The 21353-nt window shown below is 40.4% G+C and overlaps 1 protein-coding gene across 5 annotated transcripts in view; it reads left to right on the top strand.

The window, feature by feature from the left end:
- MGMT (O-6-methylguanine-DNA methyltransferase) overlaps positions 1–21353 on the top strand; it is a 311672-nt gene that overhangs the window by 167427 nt on the left and 122892 nt on the right. The window contains exon 1 of one of the 5 annotated variants that reach the window (XM_048506287.1): positions 4825–4995. The exons of the other annotated variants lie outside the window; for them this stretch is intronic. Within the exon in view, the coding sequence (XP_048362244.1) occupies positions 4862–4995 (134 nt within the window). The 5' untranslated portion in view covers positions 4825–4861. Of the gene's footprint in view, positions 1–4824; positions 4996–21353 lie in introns of those variants that run through there. 5 annotated transcript variants of the gene reach the window in all.

Here is a 21353-nt window from a genome sequence, read left to right as displayed (position 1 = left end):
GGGGGGAGAATATCTTAAATTTGATAGTCAGAAGTTCCTGGGATGGTAATGATTTGAGGTTTTGTTGACATATTGTATGTTTAGGCTGTATGAGAAACAGATGTCTACTTCAGTTCAAGATGGTCTTCAGAGAGTTTTATTACACAAGACATGCAATGTTGTGTTTTGGTATTGTGAAACACTAATTGATGTTTATATCTTAACCACAGTTGCCATCTTTAATTTTCTATTTCATATTGTTGAGTAGAAAACTTTCAAAGTGATATTGTTCCATGACACATGAGTGCAACTATTTGTAGATATATATTTGTGGATATATATAATTTCATGAAACAGGTTTAAAAACATGAAGAAAGGATACACACTCATATATGATAGTACTTTGAGTGTGTATCCTGTATACCTTTATTCATGTTTTTAAACCTGTTTCATGAAATTTTATTATTGATTGATTGATTGATTAGTTTTCTATACCGCCCTGTCCCCGGAGGTTTTCTACTCAAAATTTTCTACTCAACAATATGAAGTTATTTTCCCAAAATGCATGTAATAATTAAACCCAATTGCCATAAGTGTGGATGTTACTGGGGCAGGCTGCTGCTGTTGTCAGGAGCAAGCATAGTTATAAGCATTTATGTTCTGTTCCCCAAGCAAAACTGTTTCTGGTGCCCTGTGCCTGGCCAGAACAGAGTGGGAGAGTCACAAGCAAGGTTCAACAGTCCAAACAAAAGGTTTAATATTTAGAAGAACGGAGACCCTAACTCCTCCCAGGGTCTGCCTAAAATAAAGTACTTGCTTGACTGGACAATAGAAGCTGTAGACTTTTGTTCTTTCTTGGTCTGCTTCCAGGAAGGTCCACTTCTTTAAGTTCCTTGAGTCTTTATCTGGCTACTATTCTCTGTAAACCTCAACACTGTGCTCTCCATACACCTTTGACTGGTAAAATACTGCTGCCTCCTGACTCGCCTGGCACCTGTACTGAACTGAATTGACTGAACAGGAAGATTACTGGGTAATTTTTTAAAAGACTGCCTTCTTAAAGGGACAGGGGCTAACTAAAATTCCCTCCCTTTGGAGACTATACAGAGGACTAAACCCATGCTGTCTATGGGAAACTTATACTTAATAATGAAAATAATAAAGGCTTCTGTGGGAGCATGACAATTTATTTGACTTATTTATTTACATCTTGCTTTGGTAAGTTGCTTTGCCAATTGAAAGCAGCTTAGACTGGCAAAAGTAATCAATGCATATGCAATATCACCACATCCCATATTGCAAACAAACAACTGTTTCACTAAAGGCTTTTTGTATCTCCAGAAAAGCATGCCTGAAAAAAAATCTTAAGGGAGAAGCAGTGTATACACACATGCATTATTTGCATCCGTATCAGTAGTCCTTCTTTCTGGTCACTTGTCCAGCTCCATAAATAACATTCTTGTAAGTCAAGGTCTGGTTGGTTTAAATCGGCACCAAACTGAAGAATCACGGTGATGGAACAGTTTGGAAGTCTTTCATTCTAGAATTCTCTCCTGATTTCAGGGACTTGGACAGCCCAGTCCAGAGTCCCAGGTGAACAAGGATAGCAGTGCTGCCTCCAGAGCGCTTTCCAGCTGTGCAGGGAGGCAAGAAAAGCCAGTACCTCTCCCCCCCACCACCACCAGAAATCCCTACATAGAGCTTAATAGACTTATGCCACCCAAAAGGGTGGCGTAAGTCAGGGACACAGGCCACAGTAAAACCAGCTGCAGACCTGAGGTGGGAGGCAACTAATGTCAGTTCCACCCCAGGTACACCCTGGCCTTCCCCATCGAACACATACCAACATCCAATCGAGACGCCAGTGCAGCTCTGCTGGGACCTGGACTTCTGGCTTTCACCACCGCACAGCTGAAGGATGGCCAGCTGTCGGCGCCTTTGACCCTTTCGTCACTGCTGGTGCTCCTTGCACTGGCGGAGGAGGCAAACATGTCAGTGCAACCCAGCAAGACTCCACAAGCTCATTCAGCCCTCCCAGTCTGGATTGGGCCTAAGGAGCCTAAATTCTGTCCCCCTCCACCACCAGTTAATTTTCGTGTTCTATGCCTCTGGAACTTAGTTCTCATCAGACCATTTTGTTGTTGTTGTTACTTATTTTCCATCTTGCCTATTTGGGGTGTCCCTCAATAGTAGAAACTTTGCTGATGGGTGACCTGTATGATTGCCAAGAGCCATCCATTTACTATTACATGTAGGCCAATTCCCACGGTCAGTTAATCGCGTGATACTCATGTGAAATATCAAGGATTCAGGAAGAACTCCCCACTGCCTGATCGATGAACAAGGATTCATCCTAGTTCTGGTGCTCATTCTCCCCCTTATCCCGCGTCTTTGCTGAACCTGCTTGAAAGTACTACTTTTTTAAAAAAAACCCCATCTTCGATCCAGTTTGGAGGGGAGGATCGAGGGTCTAATCCTGGTTCAAATTTCCCACTGTGGAGTATGACGCAAATACCTTACAACCAATCAGTGCGCACGGTGCTGTTCTCGCGAGAGCACGAGAGAACAATAACCAACCAGAAACATGGGCAGAGGAGACATGCTGACATGCTGACATCATAACGTGAGCACGTTTTTGCATTAGAAAAAATGGTCCCGCCCCAACACAGCACAACAGCCAATCAGAAGAGACCCGCCAAGCCAATCGTGTAGTAGTGGGGATTGTTACATTTCTTGAATTCAAGATAGGCCTAGATATCTTCCCAGGAAACATGCTACGGTGGGGAGGTTGAAACCTTGATGAAAAGGGGCAGTTTATTTTCAAACTTGGTTTGATCTAGATTGAATTTCCCGGTGGGGATTCAGCCGCAGTGTTGTGAACTGAGATTGCGCACTCTTTTTACCAGTAAAACTCTGTTCATAGCTTCACACATTTGATACAGCATCAGGTACCATGTAACAGTTGCATTCTTATGAACATTTTGCATTAGTAACTGAACAGTTTTCCAGGAGCAATGCATATGGTCAAGTCTCATTGATATTAGAAAAGAACAGAGAGTCTTTCCCCTCCCCTTGCATGCATCCCCTTGCATGCCATCCCAACTTTTTGGGACATGAACTGGAAGCATCTTTGTCTCAGCTCAATAATGAAACAAACTGTCCCATTTCTAAAGACTGGTGAGCTGTTGCCTACATGTCTTATTTTTTCATATGCTAGGTATTCTGTATTAAATAAGCAATGTTTACTTACTAGTAAAATTTAATATGGTTATTTTTTTTGTTACATGACACCAAGTTATTAATTTTTATCCCTTGGAGTATACCAGAATTTCTGATTTACAGTTGCTTTATATCAACAAGGTACACTGACACATACAAGTGCTATATCCTTTGCAGGGAAGCATTGCTTTTAACTAGAAAACAGCATCTGTGGTTAACAATTTGAATTGCTTTATGCAGATTAAATCAGTGTGCTTTATGATGAATGGATTTTATATTGGTTTTTTAGTTAAATTCTCTTTTCTCCAGGTTTTTTTTAATCGAAATGATTGTCTTTATTCACATAATTGATACAATGATGCATTTAACTTATATTTCTGTAAACAGTAATGTAATGATATGTGCATTTATTTCTAATTTGTGACATATGCAGAGCTGTGTGTGGGTTCTTTTGGCTGCTCTGCATTTAATTCAGTTGAATTGGTTTTTCTGGACTTTCTTGTGCCTTTTTGTTTGTTATGCTTATCTGCCCTTTTAAAAGTCTTTTTGAAATGTTTCTAGACAGGTTTTAACCAATTTTGCCTCTGCATGCCCATCTTATTTTCTTTGCAGTGCCTGGATAGCTTGTTTGCAAAGTTTACTTGGCCACAGTGTCCCCTGGGACTTGATTCAGGACAGCATGTGCTTGCAGCCCTTGAAACTATGTCAGATAGTCCCCAGATCCTAAAAGGTTGGCTACCCCTGAGATAAAACATCAAGTTTAATGGCCTCATTTTTTCCTCCTTTTAAATGTTTGTTTTTTATATTTGTGCCAAAATACTACGTGTGCTTATTTTTTTATATATATACTATTCTTTAAGGGTTTTATTTTTTAAAATGGACTGTTAAATGGACTGTAATTGCAATAGAACTGTAAAAAATGTTGACTGATTCATATTTAACATTATGAATTTTCAATATCCAGATCACCTTTTTAATCTGAAAGGACACATAATTGTCTTTCTGTGTGCTAATGTGACGTATACATGTTTGTGCGGGCATTATTTATATTTGAAAATAAAATATACATATTTAGCTTTTTAAAAGGTTTGTTACTGCTGTCTACATGGAATATGATTGTCAGTTGTATTTGACTTCCAGCTTTTTAAAACAGGGATTTTTACAAGCAGGAGAATGATTTCTGTGCCTCATAACCAAATTTAACAAATCGATTCTATAACGAAATGCAGAAGTGAAGTCCCAAAGTTGGCTGCATTACAATTGCAGGATTAGTTATTAGTTTTAAAATTTTTAAAAATCCTAAACCCAAAGGTTGCATATGTTGTATTAAAAGCTAAATACCATAGTTGCATGAAATCTCATTTCAGATCTCATTGTACGAGTTTATTAGATGACTTTTAAACATGGGGGGAAATAAAGGAAGAAGCAGCAAAAATAATCTTTCTTAATTGTGGCAGGGGAAAAAACTATTGATATAGTCACAGAGGCAAAATTCTTGAAGAACTGGCGACCATGCATGTGCATGAGCGCACACACAGTGAGAAAATTCATTGTGTCATGAGTACTGTGTTGCCATAGAAGGAATGTTTCAAACAAAGCAGGATTAAATAAAAGAATCTCAGTCTGCTATTTCACAGTAGCAGCCACGGGCCTTCCCTATAGAATGTTTTCAGACTGCTGTGGCAAAGGGGACAGAGGACAGCTGGACTTAGGCTGCTTGCCTTGGCCCCAGTGGTACAGAAGGGGAGATGATAAGAGTTCCAGTACAGTGGATCGAAAAGTGTGTTTGACAGCCAGGTGAGTAGCTTGTTTTGCTTAGAGTCCCCAGGGTGCTTGAGACTCTCTTTGGAAGGGGAAGAAAGGTATCAAAGTTGACTCTAGAGAGATGAAATGGGCCTGAAGGGTTGATGCTGCTGTCCCTTATGTGAAGCTAAGAAGGTCTAGGAGGGTCGAATTGTCACATTAATGTTTCAGCTAGGGTGCGGAAAAATCCTCAATGAGTTTGCTGTATTTAGGAGGCAGTTGTCCAATATATATGAAAAACTGAGAGCAAGAGCAGTATTTTCCAATCAACAAATCTAGCCTTACAAATATTAAGAGAAAAGAAGGCAGTGTAATCAATTCAGATTTCTTCTTATTTCCTAGATCAGAAAAAAATGAAGTTGTTTAGGTCAGTTCAGACAGCTCAAAATTGTGCTACTTCTTTGCTGGAGTGTATATTATTAAAGTGCAGCTGCTGATCAGACATCTATTGAGAGGGTTTTCTGAAGAAGTAATGCCACCACAGAAAGAACTCCATTCCCATTTGTCATTCACCTCACTTCTTCAATCGAGAGCAGCTGAAGCAAGGCCTCCAATCATAATCTGAATGAACTAACAGGTTCTTAAGGAAAAAGGCAAGCTAGTTCCATGCTGCTGACTCTCATAGGTTGGAACCATTGTCCTGAAGTGCATTCCAAAACAGATAAATATAGTACAGCAGGCCCCCTTAGTAATATAACTGATGTATTCTGAACAAGTTTGGGGTTTCTGAATGTTTTCCAAAAGAATCACCTGTGGCAGTATCCTAACCTGAACCTTACCAAAATATGGACAACTTGCAAGATTATCATACTTGCACCAATCAAGTTCATGAAAGGCACTTTGTGCCTTGGGTGCTATTTGGAAAACAGATCTGCAGCCTTTCTTACCTGAATCCAGGGCTGACAGCAGATTTTAGAGAGCCCTTGTTATGATGCCCTCCAATGACCTCCCAAACACACTAATCACACAGACATCCTCATTGAGGAGGGGATGATTTTGCTTCAATTCACCAGTAGTTCCTGAAGTTCTGCAGTCTAGACTGTTGGAAGAATTGCCTCATTCTGGATGCAGGCAGAGTTGTGAGGTTTTCTCTGTCTTCATAGGAGAGACCTCTTCTCTGCTTCCAGTTCGGCCCTGTATGGCAAGGAATCAAACTGGAGCTGCACTCCAGTTTTCTTTCCTACTCAGAACCTGTTCATTTTTTCCCTTCCTTTATTTTCTTTACTCCCTCTTTGAATGACAGTAGTCCAGTTTCATGGCCCATCCTAGACTCTCGACCAAGGGTGAAATGGCAGAAAATGAGAGAAGTAAGCCAGCTCCTTGGGTATTGCTGCTGCAGCAGCAGCAGCTTTAGTAAATCCCAGAGACTGTTTGTGGTGCTGTGGCAACAAAAATACTAGGAAAATGCATGTTCAAGGTGGCTAACAGCCTAGAAGCTAGCCTCTGTTTCATCCACTCCTAAACCCTGCCCTCAGCAGAAGCAAGAAGTCCAGCTTGGCCAGCAATAACAACAGCAGTTGGCTGCAGAACAAACTAGGCTGAAATTTATCTGGCCTTCTTTCCCCAACAACAGGGTTCAAGGAGGGCCCATGTGAGTCACCATGGAGAATTTTTTGAGGGGAAAGAAAGTGACAGTAATACACAAAATGCTGACTAGAATGGAACTGGTTAATCCTTTTCCAAAGGGTCACAATCTCCGTAGTCTAGGAATCCAAAATCCAATTCTGCTAGCTTCCAGGGGAACAATAAATAAGTGACTTCTCCCTCCTTGATTTGTTGAGGAAGGCTGCCCAAGCTAACCACCTTTTCTGCGTCATTTGAGAAATGGCTAAAGATGTGAAAGACCCTATTGCAAAATCCCTTGCAGATATTCAGGCCCAGGGGCTGGAGACATACTTTTTTTAAAAAAGTATAGAAAACACCCTCATTTTCCTTCCAAATGATGTTCCAGATGCCTTTCTGAGACTCATAGAAATAGGGTGATTTGGCTCTACCTCTTCCTGTCAGACTGAGTTGTTTCACTGAGACCTTTCACATTGGCGTATCTGCCCGGGGACGAGGGGTAACCGCTGACCCTGAGCGCAACTAATCTGGTCACATGTCACATGTGGGGCGCAAAATCGGCAAAATGACCAGATGTCTTTGTAAAGACAACAATGCCTTTGTGAAGACCAGATGCCTTTGTGAAAACTTCCTCCTGTGTTGTTTTCGGGCTCCCTCAGCCCTGCCTATGTCATGGAAGCCATGATGAAGACGACAAGGCAGTGATGGCGCCCTGTCCCCCTTCTGGCCAGCTTCTGCCCTTTCCAGGCCCTGGGGAGAGCAGCAGTCGGCCTCCAGGGATCTGCGGAGGGTGGGGTACCACCCCTCTCACCCCTGCAGCCTGGCCTCTGCCCTCCCCAGAGCCTAGGGAGAACAGAAGCCACTGCCAGCCTCTGGAGACATGCTTTTAAAAGCACTAAGGCCGGGGGTGGGGCTTGGAGGTGTGGCCCCACTCTTGAACCCCGCCCCCAGGCACAGGGGGCGGCACCCAGAGAAGGCTTGTGTCCAGGCGCCATTTCCCCCCATTCGCCTCTGCCTTTTTACAAAGTTGTTACTCAAAGTTCTTAGGATTCTAGACATTCCACAGGACTACTAGGCATAGCAGAAGAAAATGTATTCTTAACCAGCTGGATCCAGCAGGGCCGTCCTACAACGGTGTACCAGAATTTGGGTGGGTATAAGTGGGAAGTTCTCACAATGGAGAGATGTAAAGAGTGGTGTCCCCCAAGGATCCGTTTTGGGACCAGTGCTCTTTAACCTATTCATAAATGACCTGGAAGTAGGAGCGGGTAGCGTGGTGATCAAGTTTGCAGATGATACCAAATTATGTAGGGTGGTGAGAACCACAAAGGATTGTGAAGAGCTCCAAGTGGACCTTGATAAATTAGGTGAGTGGGCTAAGAAATGGCAAATGGAGTTCAATGTAGCAAAATGCAAAGTGATGCACACAGGGGCAAAAATTCCAAACTTCACATACACGCTACAAGGGTCAGTGCTATCAGTCACAGACCAGGAAAGGGATTTGGACATCTTAGTTGATAGTTCCATGGGAATGTCAACTCAATGCATGGCAACTGTGAAAAAGGCAAACTCTATGCTGGGGATAATTAGGAAAGGAGTTGATAATAAAACTGCAAGGATTGTCATGCCCTTATATATATCCAACACCTGCTCAACCTAGGGACAACTGAACCAGTTCTGGAAAACCAGCAAGCATCAAGTGTTTTCTCAGTCTTTTGTTGTTGTTGTTGTTGTTCCAAAAAAGATTGAAGGTTAGAGGACCACCCTCAATCTAAAGGATTAAATAGTAGTAGTTCTGGATGGAATCTAGATGAACCTTTGAAATCCATCATAGTGGCAACTGGGGAAGGAGACACGCTAGCCTCAGTGGATCTGTTGGTGGCTTACCTCCATATTCCCAACCATGCAGCACACAGGCATTTCCTTCAATTACCCTATGCAGAGACTTATACGAAATAAACTTATACAGAATGAAAAACAAGGCATCATAAAGGTAAAACAAGGCATCATACACTTGTACAAAACGTGGTTAACAAGCCCTGTTGGAAACACTACGGCTCCTTGTTTCTCATTCTGTATAAGTCTATGACACTTATTTCTAAATGGAGTTTGTCAACATGTTATATTGTGACACGTATTTGATTTTTGTTATTTTCGCACTGAAAGTGTTGCTTTGCACTGAAAGTCATTACGTTTCTAAAAGAGTTAATAGTGTTTTTGTATCCACATCAGTAATGTTGTTGATTGCCCTAAGAATAATCAGTATTTTTACTGCAAGCCATTTGGTGCAATTAGTTGTTGACTATTAGGTCATAAACATCTGCAGATGCCTCACTATCCCAACTCTTGTTCTCAGATGTACCTATGTCCATGATCAAGAATATCTTGTCTGAATACACCTGAGGCCCAATCTGTCCTGTATTCATAATTTTAATGTGCCTCCAACTGAACACATGAAACTGCTTTAAACCAAGTCAGACATTATCTGAAAGTGGCTGTCCAGCATCTCAGGAAGAAATCCCTCACCTGATCTTTTTAATTTAGAGAAAAAAGACTGACCTGAAACCTTCTCAGTCCAAACTGGTCTACCGTTAAGACATTTCCTTCTCCATTTAGAATACAATTCTGGCCAGTAAGAGAAATTGTCACACAAGCAAATGTGAATGGATTAAAAATGAAATTAATTCCCTTTTTATTTACCATTAGCCCAAGTTGTTCCCATTACTGCTTGCAAGCATTATAAAGATATATATTTAGTCTGACTTGTACAGTAAAAATGTTTTCAGTTACCATGCCTTTTGTGGGAAATGTCCTTGTAGATAATTTTAACAATGTGGTTTTGAGGGTTTATCAGATATTTACCATATGTAGCTCATGTTAAGTTTTAACTACTAGCTCATTTGGCGGTATGGGCTTCATTAATGCTTTTAAATTCATTTATTTTTTATGTATTGTGGTTATGATTACCATAAGGGTGGAAATCTCCTCTTTGATTTTATTCTTGTTTCAGAAAATACTCAAACATTGCTCTCTCCCGTGTCTGGTTTATTTTCCAAATGTATTTGCTAGGAGATAGAACAGGTCTTGCCATATATTGGCAGCATTATGGAGTTAGATTCTTGGCTAACGTCCCTGGAGATCACAAACGATCACACTCATTCATGGTAACAGAACTAAAAGTAACACATACTGAAGATTAGTTCTGTAGTTCCCCAGCATTATTTATTTAGCAATGAATGAGTATATAACAACTCTTAAAAGACCAGTTCAGCATATATAGCGTAGAGCTGCCATCTGAGGTAATTTGGAGGGTTATTAAACCACAAAAAGCACGTTTTGGGGCGTGTGTGTGTGTGTTAATAATTTCAGTTACAAAAAACAGAAAATCTGGGTTATAATTATATTCCAGTTACCTTTCCTGTTCTATCAATAGTAACATGTGGGAAATTATCTAAGATTATGCAATGTTTTATGGACAGAGTAGCAACAATGGTGAGTGTAGCCTTTGACAATTTTAAGAACAAAGCTGGAAGTGAAACTGGAGATCAATAGCCACTCTCCCTTATTAAGTTCCTGAAGCATCCATTGCCAAAGATTGACCTAAGCTGGCAGGAAGTTGGAGAGACAGTAATAACCTAAAAGAATGCCTCCCAATAAAGGATCAGGGCACTTGGGCTTGGAGGTCAACAGGCCAGAATCCCAAGGCTAAAGTTATCCGAGCAGAGTGTTTTTCCGAGTTCCAGTAGTTGAGGTCTCTCATACCTGCCTGCTGCTTACACCTTCTAGTTTGAGGGAGCATTCCTGTTAAAAAAAAACACACCAGAGAAACAACCCTGCACACTTTTCCTGCATGCCATGGGGAAGAGCATGCAGGAAGCTACTATGGTACTCTGCCTAAGGCCTTTTGGTGTCTCACAGACACCAGTATTTATTAATGGGGGCTGCTGACAGTGAAATAGAGTTAAAGATGCTATTCCAGATGTAATGTTGATGATACAAAAATATCCCAGCATTTTTTGTGTTCAGCACCCAAATAGATCCAGCCTGTCTTCTTCTTCTTGATCCAGCATTAATTTTTTTACCCAAGGAAATGTTGTTGCCAGGTTTGCAAAATACATGGGTTGGGACGAGGAAGGGGACAAAGTTGCCCCTTTATCCTCTTCTGCAAGTTCTGTTTCTCTGACAGAAGTGAAAGAAGAGAGTATGTTTAGTCTACTTTCTGCTGCAGTTCCTGGTAATAAACTTTCCTAGGCTTAGGCCAGACTGTTGCAGGACAGGGGGAACACAGGAAAGATCTACAACTGTTGTTAGCTTCTAAGAGGGTTACTATTTAGGAGGTTCTCATTTTCCACATAAGTGTCAAGGCATGCTATGGACGATAGTAGATTATATTGTGTCCTTGAGTCTACCACAGATCATTTCTGCTCTTGAAACAGCACAGAGTGGGGATACAGAAGCCCCTCATCCTCTCTTCCCTGCACCTTGGTCTCCAGCAGGACCATATCCCTGCAGCATTTTCAGAAGTTTTTTTAACGTTCTAAAATGGCACTGAATCCCTGTGGAAGACTTGGGGACCAGTTTGGCCCTAAGTGTCCCTTGGTTTTCAATTTTCCAAGGGTACCACTTAATGTTAGTCACACTCACCACTCACTGAAGCACTCTACACAAGATAGTGATGAAGACACTTTAAGATCATGGCTTGAGGAACCCCACTCTCCCCCCCCCCCCGACCTTTTAACATCCAGGCAAATGAAAAGTTTCAAGGAAGCTGCTTGCCCACTGTGTTGTGATATTTTAGCTCAGTGATGGCGAACCCATGGCATGGGTGCCAGAGCCTTCTCTGTGGGCACTCGCAAACAGAGTCGCACCCCCCCCACACACACACACATCTAGGCTGGCCTGGGCAGCTGGGCTCGATTATTAGCATTAAACCTAAGACCTAGTTTTGGGGAAGCAGTGTAGGTAACCCTGTTAAACGCTGTTAAACTGATTTTCATGTGAAGAACTAAAGCACAATCCCTTACCTGGGAGTAAGCTCGGTTGCTGGCAATGGGGCTTGCTTCTGAGTAAACCCTCCTAGGGTTGTGATTCACCCATTGGAAGAGTTGCGTGGTTGCTTCAAAGCAAAGCCACCAACTACCACCAAGCTTACTCCCTAGTAACGCACACCTAGAAACATTTTTTCTAAACTAAAACCTCAGTATTCAGGTTAAATTGCCGTGTTGGCACTTTGCGATAAATAAGTGGGTTTTGGGTTGCAATTTGGGCACTCGGTTTCGAAAAGGTTCACCATCACTGTTTTAGCTGGTCTTTAGTAAAAGTCATGGCTTCAGTTGTTAGATTTTGCTGTGTACCAATATGGCCACCTTCTTTTTCTGTTGCCCATTTTGTTGCAGCTTAACCCAGTGTGTTACTCTTTGTTTATGAATGCATCCCAAATTCAGGATCACCACTGTAGAATTCCAAGTGCTGTATTTTCCATGTGTTATAAGTGTACAGTTAGGTTATTATGAGAGATACGTTTTCTGTGTCTTTTGGGTAGGTATTTGGATATGTTAGAGCTTTGTGGCTTGACAAATTTCTCAGCTGTGCCTGGTGCAGGTGAGATGGTTGTCAAATTTGCATTTAGATCGAGATCAATGCATGGCAAGGCAGCAGTGCAAACAAACCCTTAATCTTTCAGGTATCAAATTACATTTAAACTTGGTGCCCTTGGCACTATAGCAATATCTAAACAAACTGCAAAGCTGATAGTACCACAGGACTGTCAATGTTGGATATCATGTAGACTGCATCTTCTCTTTCTAGCTATGCTTTAGTAGTTCTCCTTTAGAACTTATAGGAGAAAGAACTGCTGGGGTGGGGGGGAGAAACTGGAAGCGAACAAGCTGGAACTCTGTCTTTTCAGCTTTTAAGCATAACTGTGCCTTTTTCCCCTTTTCTAAAATCAATTAAAACTTAATGGCTGTGAAACATCATTACCATGGTAGATTTTTGTGTTGTTTCAACTATGTATTGAGGGAAGTTAATGCATGGTTGTGACATCATCAGAAAGTAATCACCTGTGTAATTGGAAAGTTTTGTGAATTGCTAGCTATGAAACCTTGTGATGGGGTATATCTCACCTGGTGTTATATAAGATCCAAGCCTTGAAAACCAAGATTCTTCTTCTTACTACCAAAATGTACATGCTGCTCTTTGTAGGTCTTAATTGGCAAATATCTTCCAAGGCACATTAGTGTTAAAATTTTGAATCAGATGATATGTTCAGATAGCAATCACAATGCATAAGGGGTGAAATGTTTCCTACTATGACTGCATTAAAATGTAAATTTTAGTAACTGTTTTCTTCAGAACGCAACTTAAGAGTTTGTCTTTTCCTTCTGTCAAACGGTGCTCCTTGTCAAGCTTTTAAAATTAGTTACATATTTTTGACTACCTGCATGCCAACTGCTTATCTACGATATTTAAGCATGTACACCACTAGGGAGGGAGGGAGGGCGACATACAGCAATATTGGAAAAAATTGAACTCTTAATTTGAAAAATAAACGGTAGACTTGAAAATCATTAATATGATTTATTTTGTTATTAACCTCATTGTCCTTATTAGCACTAAAAGGGTGGCTTTAAAATGGAGAAGAAAAAGCCTTCAAATGGATACTATATCTGTATGGGTGACAACTTCTTAATATTGCATATAAACTACAAGAAATTTCTCACTGACATTGATCAGACTTGAAACTCCATACTTTTTAAATTCAATCCATTATTGACAGTAATATATTTTAACTGAAGAATGTGTTCATTCAGTGCATATTGACTTGGCTTGTTAAAATTTTCACAGTACACGCTAACATCGGATTTTCTGTCACAGTGACTTAAGATGTGGGGACAGCAATGAATGATTCCTGCCACTCAATGAACTTTAACTGGAACCCTGTTTGAATGATAATAATCTGCTCTTGTAATTGCTGTGGAAAAGGAAAAACCTCTAGAGAGTTTACATCTAATCATTTATTTATAAATCTGTAGATAGCAGTCTGCAAAATGCACGTTGGGGGTCAACTTTGTGCTGAAAACCATTGCTGGGTGTTTACATTTCACGGGGCTCTTCTTCTTTTTACAGTAGTTTCCTCCTTATATGATCAGTAAAGCAGTTTGGTTCAGTAGAAGGGCGGGAGATGTGCCTACCACTGGAGTGGCCCAACTTCTTCATTACCAATGCCGTAGTAGAGGCTGCTCCCCTTTGTATTTGCTGACATGTGAATATTTTTCCATCTCATTAATTCAGTCCACATAGAATTAATTTTTGCCTAATAATGAACCCCTTGGTGTTAGTGACAGCTGTCTAAACTGCTATACTTAGTGTTCAGTAAGATGTAAGTTTGCGTAAGTTTGCATGTGTGTAAAATAGCAACAAAAATGTGTGTGAAAAGGGAAATAAAAATCAATACTTTTTTGAAGAAGTAGAAAGTATAAAGTTTCCTTACTCAACTCCCATGTTTAAGGTGACTATTATGTTAGGCATGTGTTCTGAGTATACAGGATAAATATAAACCTAGTTATGTACAAAAACACCATTATGGCTTTTATCACAAGAAGCACTATACAGATGAAAAGTTATATTGGAAAATAGGTAGTTAACATATCAAAATATAGTAGACTTTTCTCAAAGGCCATATGCTTAATGAAATCAAGGAACGATTTAGTAGCAGAAGGCCATACCGGTCATTGGTTTTTCTATGCACAATTATTAGAAAGATTTAAAACAAAAGAAGAGCTTATCGTTTTGAAGATTCAAAGACTGAATTTGAAGTGGAACTATGTACTAATGACTATCATGTTCTTGCCAAAATTCATAAACTGTTGTTGAGATTTGAAACAGAATGAAAGATTGTATGATGAAATGGGCTATTAACTTTGGGCATAATATACAATGGAACTATGGGAGAATATTTGATTAACAGGTCTTAAATTTAGACTACATTCTAGTCTTAAAGATATTTTTTAATAAATTGTTGTTTTGTTGGTATTTGTCACCAGAGAAATTGGCAAAGATGTATAAAAATGTTTTAACTGTGGGTTGGAAATGTGAACATCATGAAGGGTCATTCTATCACTTGTGGTGGACTTCTAATAAAGCTAAAGAATTGTGGGTTCTAATACACTCAACAATCCTGAGTATTTTGAAGACTAATATACAAATGAAATGAGAGGCATTTCTTTTCAGTCTTAGGGACAGACAGTTTGGAAAAAATGTGGTCAAATGCATACGCATATAGCAAAACTTAGCCCTAGATCATCTAACATCTAAATAATAAAAGCACACAATAATAAGGACCAAATGAAAACATGTTCAAAACAGTGAGGGGATCATGAGTAGAAGGAGAGTAAAAAAGAAGTAGCAGGGCAAAAACTGAGGTTGGCTTCAAGTTTCCCAAGGTTCTGTGTTCAAGCTACCCAAGGTTAGTAATTAGGAAGCTCAGGGAAATGGGTGCTGCAAAATTCGGGGTGGGCGCTATATTTATATTATAAAAGTTCTGGAAGCTGATTGGTTTGGAACCAAAAAGTTAGAATTTAACTGGCCAGTTTGATTCTGGCAGCCCAATCCGGGAGTGGGGGTGGGATTGGATCCCACTCTGGACCTTGTGCACCCCTGCACCAGCAGAAATGTCCTTTCTGCCAGTTCAAAGGGCAAGTGTGCCAGCAGAGGGGTAACTTACCTGGCTGGATGGGTGTTGTCCAGATCTGTGGCACTCAGAGCTGGTCCTGTAGCCTATGGCTGCCAGCGCAAAACACTGCATTGGTGTGGCCGGGGTCATTTCAAGGGCGGGGCTGACCTTAGTCAGTTTCCAGATCCCTATCGCCCATGGTGTGTTGGTGGAACCCCAGTAGAGATATGGTATGATTATTGTGGTGTATCTCTGTTCTGCCCTGTGGGAGATATTAAAGGGAGTGCTTTATTTCACCATTTTCAGGCTTCTCACACAGTGGGAAAGCCCTTTGAAGTGGGCATGGCGGTGTTGTAGCAGCATCGTCCCTGCCCAGCCAACAGCTCTGGATTACACTGTAACTGCCAACAGGAAAGTTATATATGCTAAAATGACACACCAAAGCTGAAGGCAGGTGACTGAAATAAACTCTGTCATGTTAAGTGGCATGTTGAGCTTATTCCGGTTGCTTTCCTTTTTTTTCCTGCTGAGCAATGTCTTTAGGATGAGTGGAATTTTTCTGGAACTCCATCTAAATTTTATTGAAATATGGGGGTTCTATTATTGATATTTGTGTTAGCTAGTATCACAGCCTGAAGTTGGGTCACAGTGCATCTTGGTTGTAAGTTTCACCCAACCAAAGTAGCAGTATTCCTTTCCCTCGCAAAAACTGGAGTACACACTTTGTTGTTTTCTGAGCAACTGAACATTCCAAGTCATCACACTCAGCCAGTTAATGCCAAAGGCTTTATTTCTGCAAGCTCAGTACAATTTGGTGGTTTTCAGTTAAAAAATGAATTAACAGCAATACTTTAATAATAAATATGCACATGCAAGGAAGAACCATGAGCATAGTTTCCCTTGACATTTCAATTGTAGCCGATTGAAGGCTGAAGAAACAAGACATGCACACTTAAAATGTATCTTGTTGCTTTTGTAGTGCTAGGAGCTGTGTTAGAAAATTCAAATAATTTTTATACATTTTGGCTGTAAAGACAAAAGGAAAAAATAAACTTATTATACAGTGGTTCAATAAAGGACTGGACTTGCTTCTTCAGTACATACTGTGTTCTGCCATAAAAATTGTGGGAGTTTGGGGAAGACTTACTGGTTGCATTAGCAGTCCACCTGTGGTTACAAGAAGCTTTTCTAGAAGGTAAAAGCAAAAAGAGTTGGGTGGGACTAGCTGGAGGCATTAGTTATCTCAGTTCACAACTCAAAGGAGAGTGTCTTATAAATAAAAAAAGAAACAAGTTTTCTGTCACGTTAGCCAAAGGTGTCTTCAAAATGTCCATCACAGCAGATATGATGGCTGGAAAGGCTATGATGAAGTATAATTGTTTGCTGGTGGTGCAGAGTGGAAAGCTTCAGTACTGCAGTCAAAGTTTTGCTCACACCCTGAGTTCAATACCGATGGAAGTCATTTTCAGGTAGCCAGTCCAAGACTGATTCAGCCTTCTGTGATTGGAAAAATGAATACCCAGCTTGCTAGGGATAAAGTATAGACGACCAAGAAGGCAATGGCAAACCAACCCATAAACATCAACTGCCTAGTAGACCTCATGATGTGACGTCACCCCATGGGTCAGTAATGGCCCAGTACTTGCGCAGGAGACTACCTTTACCTTTTAATGTCATTGGGCTCAATGTGTTTGATGATGTATACGTTGGATACATCGGGGGGGGGGGGGTTGCAGAGTATTGTATCTTTGTCATCTCTACAATTGCCCCATGTATTGCTGTGTCTCTTCGCCCTGCAGTGAAGGACAAAAACAGACACCAACTGCATATGTATCTGTTGTACCAGACTGTATTGTATTTTTAGCTGCTTGCCATCTCCAAACAGAAACAGCTTCCCACTTCTGCAATTAGTATCTTATTGGCACCGTTTTCATATACTGTATCTAATTGAAAATGGCATAGAGAGGCTGTCTTACAGGCTTAACAAGATAAGGAGGTAGGTTGCAGATCCAGCTGCACTCTAGAGGTTCTGGTTTGTTTCTTGGCAGTGTAGGTTAGAATTTTCTGAATTGCGTAACCTAATTGGCAGCGAAAGTTTCACATCTTACTGTTCAGGCACATTGAGAAAGGTAGGCTGAAAGGGCCCCAAAAATAATGATTTTGAGATTTTTATCTCCAGTAACTATTTTTCAAAAACAAGTAATCTGTCTTGGAATTTTATCAAAGCAAAAGATCATCGCTAGTAGGTTTGGACTCTCTAGTACCAATTCTTTCAGGGTTAACTTTGGTGTTGCATAGGCTATTATCCTCTTTCAGTAAAAAAAATACATGGTAGAAAAGTGGTCAGCAAAAATCATGAATTAGAAAGAATGAAGGAATACTTTCATCAGTTGACTAAGGGAAAGGGAGGCTGTGGACTTTGCCATATACTCTTTGTGAATATGTTATTTGAACTGTAAAAGCGAAAATAGTCTAAAGAATCTGTGGCTGTACTGAACATGGTACTATTCAGTTATAATTGTGTATAGTGAAAAAATTGTATCACCGTAAACATAGCATATTAATATAAAATGTAGATAAACCTATCCAGAAAAAGACCACCCTTGCTCCACCACCTCCTAAAAATCCACAGAAATTCTGAGGCAAGGTACATGCTTCTCTATAGCATCATGGAATCCCCAGAAGCCTAGATCAGAATTCAGATGTCAGGGAACTATTATTTCATCAGCCCCTACCCAGCATGGCTACACTGGCCATGCTGGGACAGAGTATTGATGGGAATTGTAGTTCCTGAACATCTGGAGAGCCGCAGGTTCCCTACCCCTGGCCTAGACCAATGTGCTGGCACTAACCTTTGCCTGCTTGGACAGGGAAATGTAAGGTGTAGGGCCTCTATCAGCTTTCTCTATAAAAAGAAAGAAGTCGCAACGTTTTATAGGTTTTCATTCTGCATCTTTATTAAAGAATGTTGTTTTCTTCCTCACACAAATGTTGGCTTTGCATGTTAAAAGTAGCCATCCAGTTGTGCTTATTACTGCAGCTTTGAACAAATATGAGAATACGAGCAGGGGACCTGCAATTATTTTTGGGAGGCATCTCATTTTTCCAATCCCCCCTATTTTTCTTTCCCTTCCATGGCAGCCCTCATAGCTTCTTGTCTTTTTCCCCACTTCCTTCTCCTCACCTGTTAAACTATATTTATCTGACTCCCTTTATTTGGCTTTCTCTCCTTCCTTCCCCAGCAGCTTCTGCCCAGGAAAAGTGTGGTTGAATTGGGCAATGGCCAACAGTGCCAGGGTAGACCCAGTGGATTAGTGGCCGTTGGGCCAAGTCCAGGGGAAAGGGTTGGGAACTTTTATTGGGATTTTTTGGCCTCCAAGCACACCCCTGCTTCTCCTGCAGCCTTGCTTTACAGAGGCTAGGGCTTGGAAGGCTGAGCAATATTGTTCTGGTTATGTTCTGCTTATGTAACAATAGCCAAAATGGCCACCGAGAAGCTCCTTGATTTTCTTAAAGCTACAGGCATTGTTTCTATTATATAGGCATTTTAAACCTCCATTTTTAAAAGATTTTAGATTTTTCTGCAAATCTGGGACTTTTTCATGTTTGTAGAGAAATACCTCAACCTGTCCAATGTCCATTGTATGGATCTAGCAATCCTCTGTGGCCCCATATGGAATTAATTTATTTATTGCAAAAAAAAGGGAAGTGGTCAGAAGTACAGCACATTCTTTACATTCTCAGGTTTAAGAACTGTATACTAGAAAAATTATTTCTCCATAGGTTAGTTCATTGGTGTTTCTTGCCCCAAACCAACATGTGGGTTTAGCACTATTTGATTCATTTTATTTGAGACTGTTGGTAATATTTGCTCTTTTTACAAATATATAGGTAGATTAGAGGTATCATATACACACACACCAGGAGAGATCCTGTGCCCCTGGGAGCATCACAGATCTCTCCCTTCTGCTGCCACTTCTCTTCCATATTTAGACTTGTGTTTCTTCAGGTGTATACACATGCATACTACACACCTTTCTTCTCCAGTCCAAGCTCTGAACAAGAGAACAACCTAAAGATCTAATAGTTGATACCATAGATGAAATATCATCAGCCGCTACCATTAAAATTATTTTGTAAAAGGCCCTGACTCTGTTAGCAACATTAGACAAATAAATACATTTAAAGGTTGCATTTTAAAATTTGATGTTGATTTGTTTCTTCAAAATGACGCTGTAATAAGCATCGATTTGACTCTCAAGATCAGTTTTGCTGTTGACACATGATCAACAGACATGGGTGAGATGTTAAAAATATTTTATCAGATTCTATAGTTTGAATCCAAAGTCCTGTTCTACATCCAAGGGCCCTTTCTCCTTATGTAAGGGCTATGTATGACATTTCCGCCAATATTCCTTTCTCCTTGCAGATCCTCATATCACATCTGATGCTACATTTGAGTCTCCCAACTTCCAGGTTGATGTTTTTTAAAAGCATGGAGGGGCTGCAATAGGAAGAAGGAGAAGATCTGTCCCACAGTGCACCTCTTCTTACAATTCTTTGGATCCAATTTTTTATTCTTTGCTATGCTAGCAAGCTCTTTTGTTGTAACTATCAAAACAAGATATATTTGAGAAGGGTGTTCTATAAACTACCTTTTCAATTTCTTTGTGTACTGGGGTGCTGTGTGGTTTCTGGGCTGTATGGCTGTGTTCTAGCAGCATTCTCTCCTGACGTTTCGCCTGCATCTGTGGCTGGCATCTTTGTGTACTGTCTCATGCTACGCATAGGTAAAAGGGAGGGCGGAAACTGGTATACATGGTAACACAGAAAATTTGTATTATTTATGTAGAACATAACAAACCAATTTTCAGTGTAGGATTTAAATGCCGATGTTATTAATTTACGTAGTATGCAAGCTAATGGAACTACAACAGAGTCACCTGAAAGTAGTCTGATAGTGCATATCTGGATAAATATTTGATTGTAGTTAGCTGTGGGAAAATATATTTATATAACATACTACATGTATTTAAATGTCTTTCCACTAGTTTTGCCACATAATAGTAACAGGTTTTACCTTTTAACTTGTTTAAAATGCATTGTTTTTGTATGACTAGTATCATGTAATCACATTTTTTAAAAAATCATGTATATTCTTTTGCTTTTTAAAACCAGTTCTGAAATACCACTTCAGTGAAACAAGTAGAGTCAAATTCACACTTATATGCTCATTGTGCATTGATTTGCATTTGTAAATTAGCTATCATGGATTAATCATCATTATAGCACACAGTGCCACAGCTCAAACACAATATTTTTCCAAGTTTATGTATTCAAGCTGTGAGTTCTCAGTCAAGCAATGCAAGATGAAGTGATGTCATGTGTTTTTCAACTAGGCCCTGAGCATTCCAAATGTGACAAAGGCCACTTCCCTCTGAGAAGGACTCAGTGGTAACCATGTGTATGCCACTCTCAACAAATTCTATGTCTGTGATCAATTTATATATTTCTTAGTGAAACTTCATCTAGGGATACTTCAATCTCCAGATTGGGAGCCATATAGAGAAAAGGGGACTTTTTCCTATAATCTTGCAGGAGGGAGTTCCTGGGTTTGCATAAAAATTGAAAACCTTTTTTCAATAAGAAGGGGATAAATTTCCCCAAAACAAAGGAATGGAATGGCAACATGCATCCTCCTTGCCCTGTTGGAAGAGGGGAAGCTGCTTGAGTCAGATAAGAGGGAGAAGGGCTGAAAGGAGGACAGACGAATGGGTAGGAGAGGAAGGTGGAAAGAGCATCAAGGAAACAATGAACAGACAGGCAGACCAGAGGAGGGTGTGCCTGTGGGGGGAGGAGCCACTAACACTACTGCATCATCCAGGCTCATGGAGGTGGCAGAGCTCAGGATGAGAAAGCGAATGGGGGGAGGGGGGAGAGACTTGCCAGTATATATCTAATTATGAAGCAGACCACAAAGTATGGGGCAATACATCTGAAAAATGGAGCTTTCATCTTTTTAAAAAGCAGTGTTTCCTCCTTGGGTCACAATGGCAAGTGGGGGAAAGAAGCCTTTATTTTTTTAATCATTTCCCAACTGATCAGACATGTGCAA

The sequence above is a fragment of the Sphaerodactylus townsendi genome, linkage group LG08, assembly GCF_021028975.2.
Source record: "Sphaerodactylus townsendi isolate TG3544 linkage group LG08, MPM_Stown_v2.3, whole genome shotgun sequence".
Classification (NCBI taxonomy): domain Eukaryota; kingdom Metazoa; phylum Chordata; class Lepidosauria; order Squamata; family Sphaerodactylidae; genus Sphaerodactylus; species Sphaerodactylus townsendi.
Note: the sequence above shows the minus strand (reverse complement) of the source record. Positions and strands in the feature narration are given on the sequence as shown.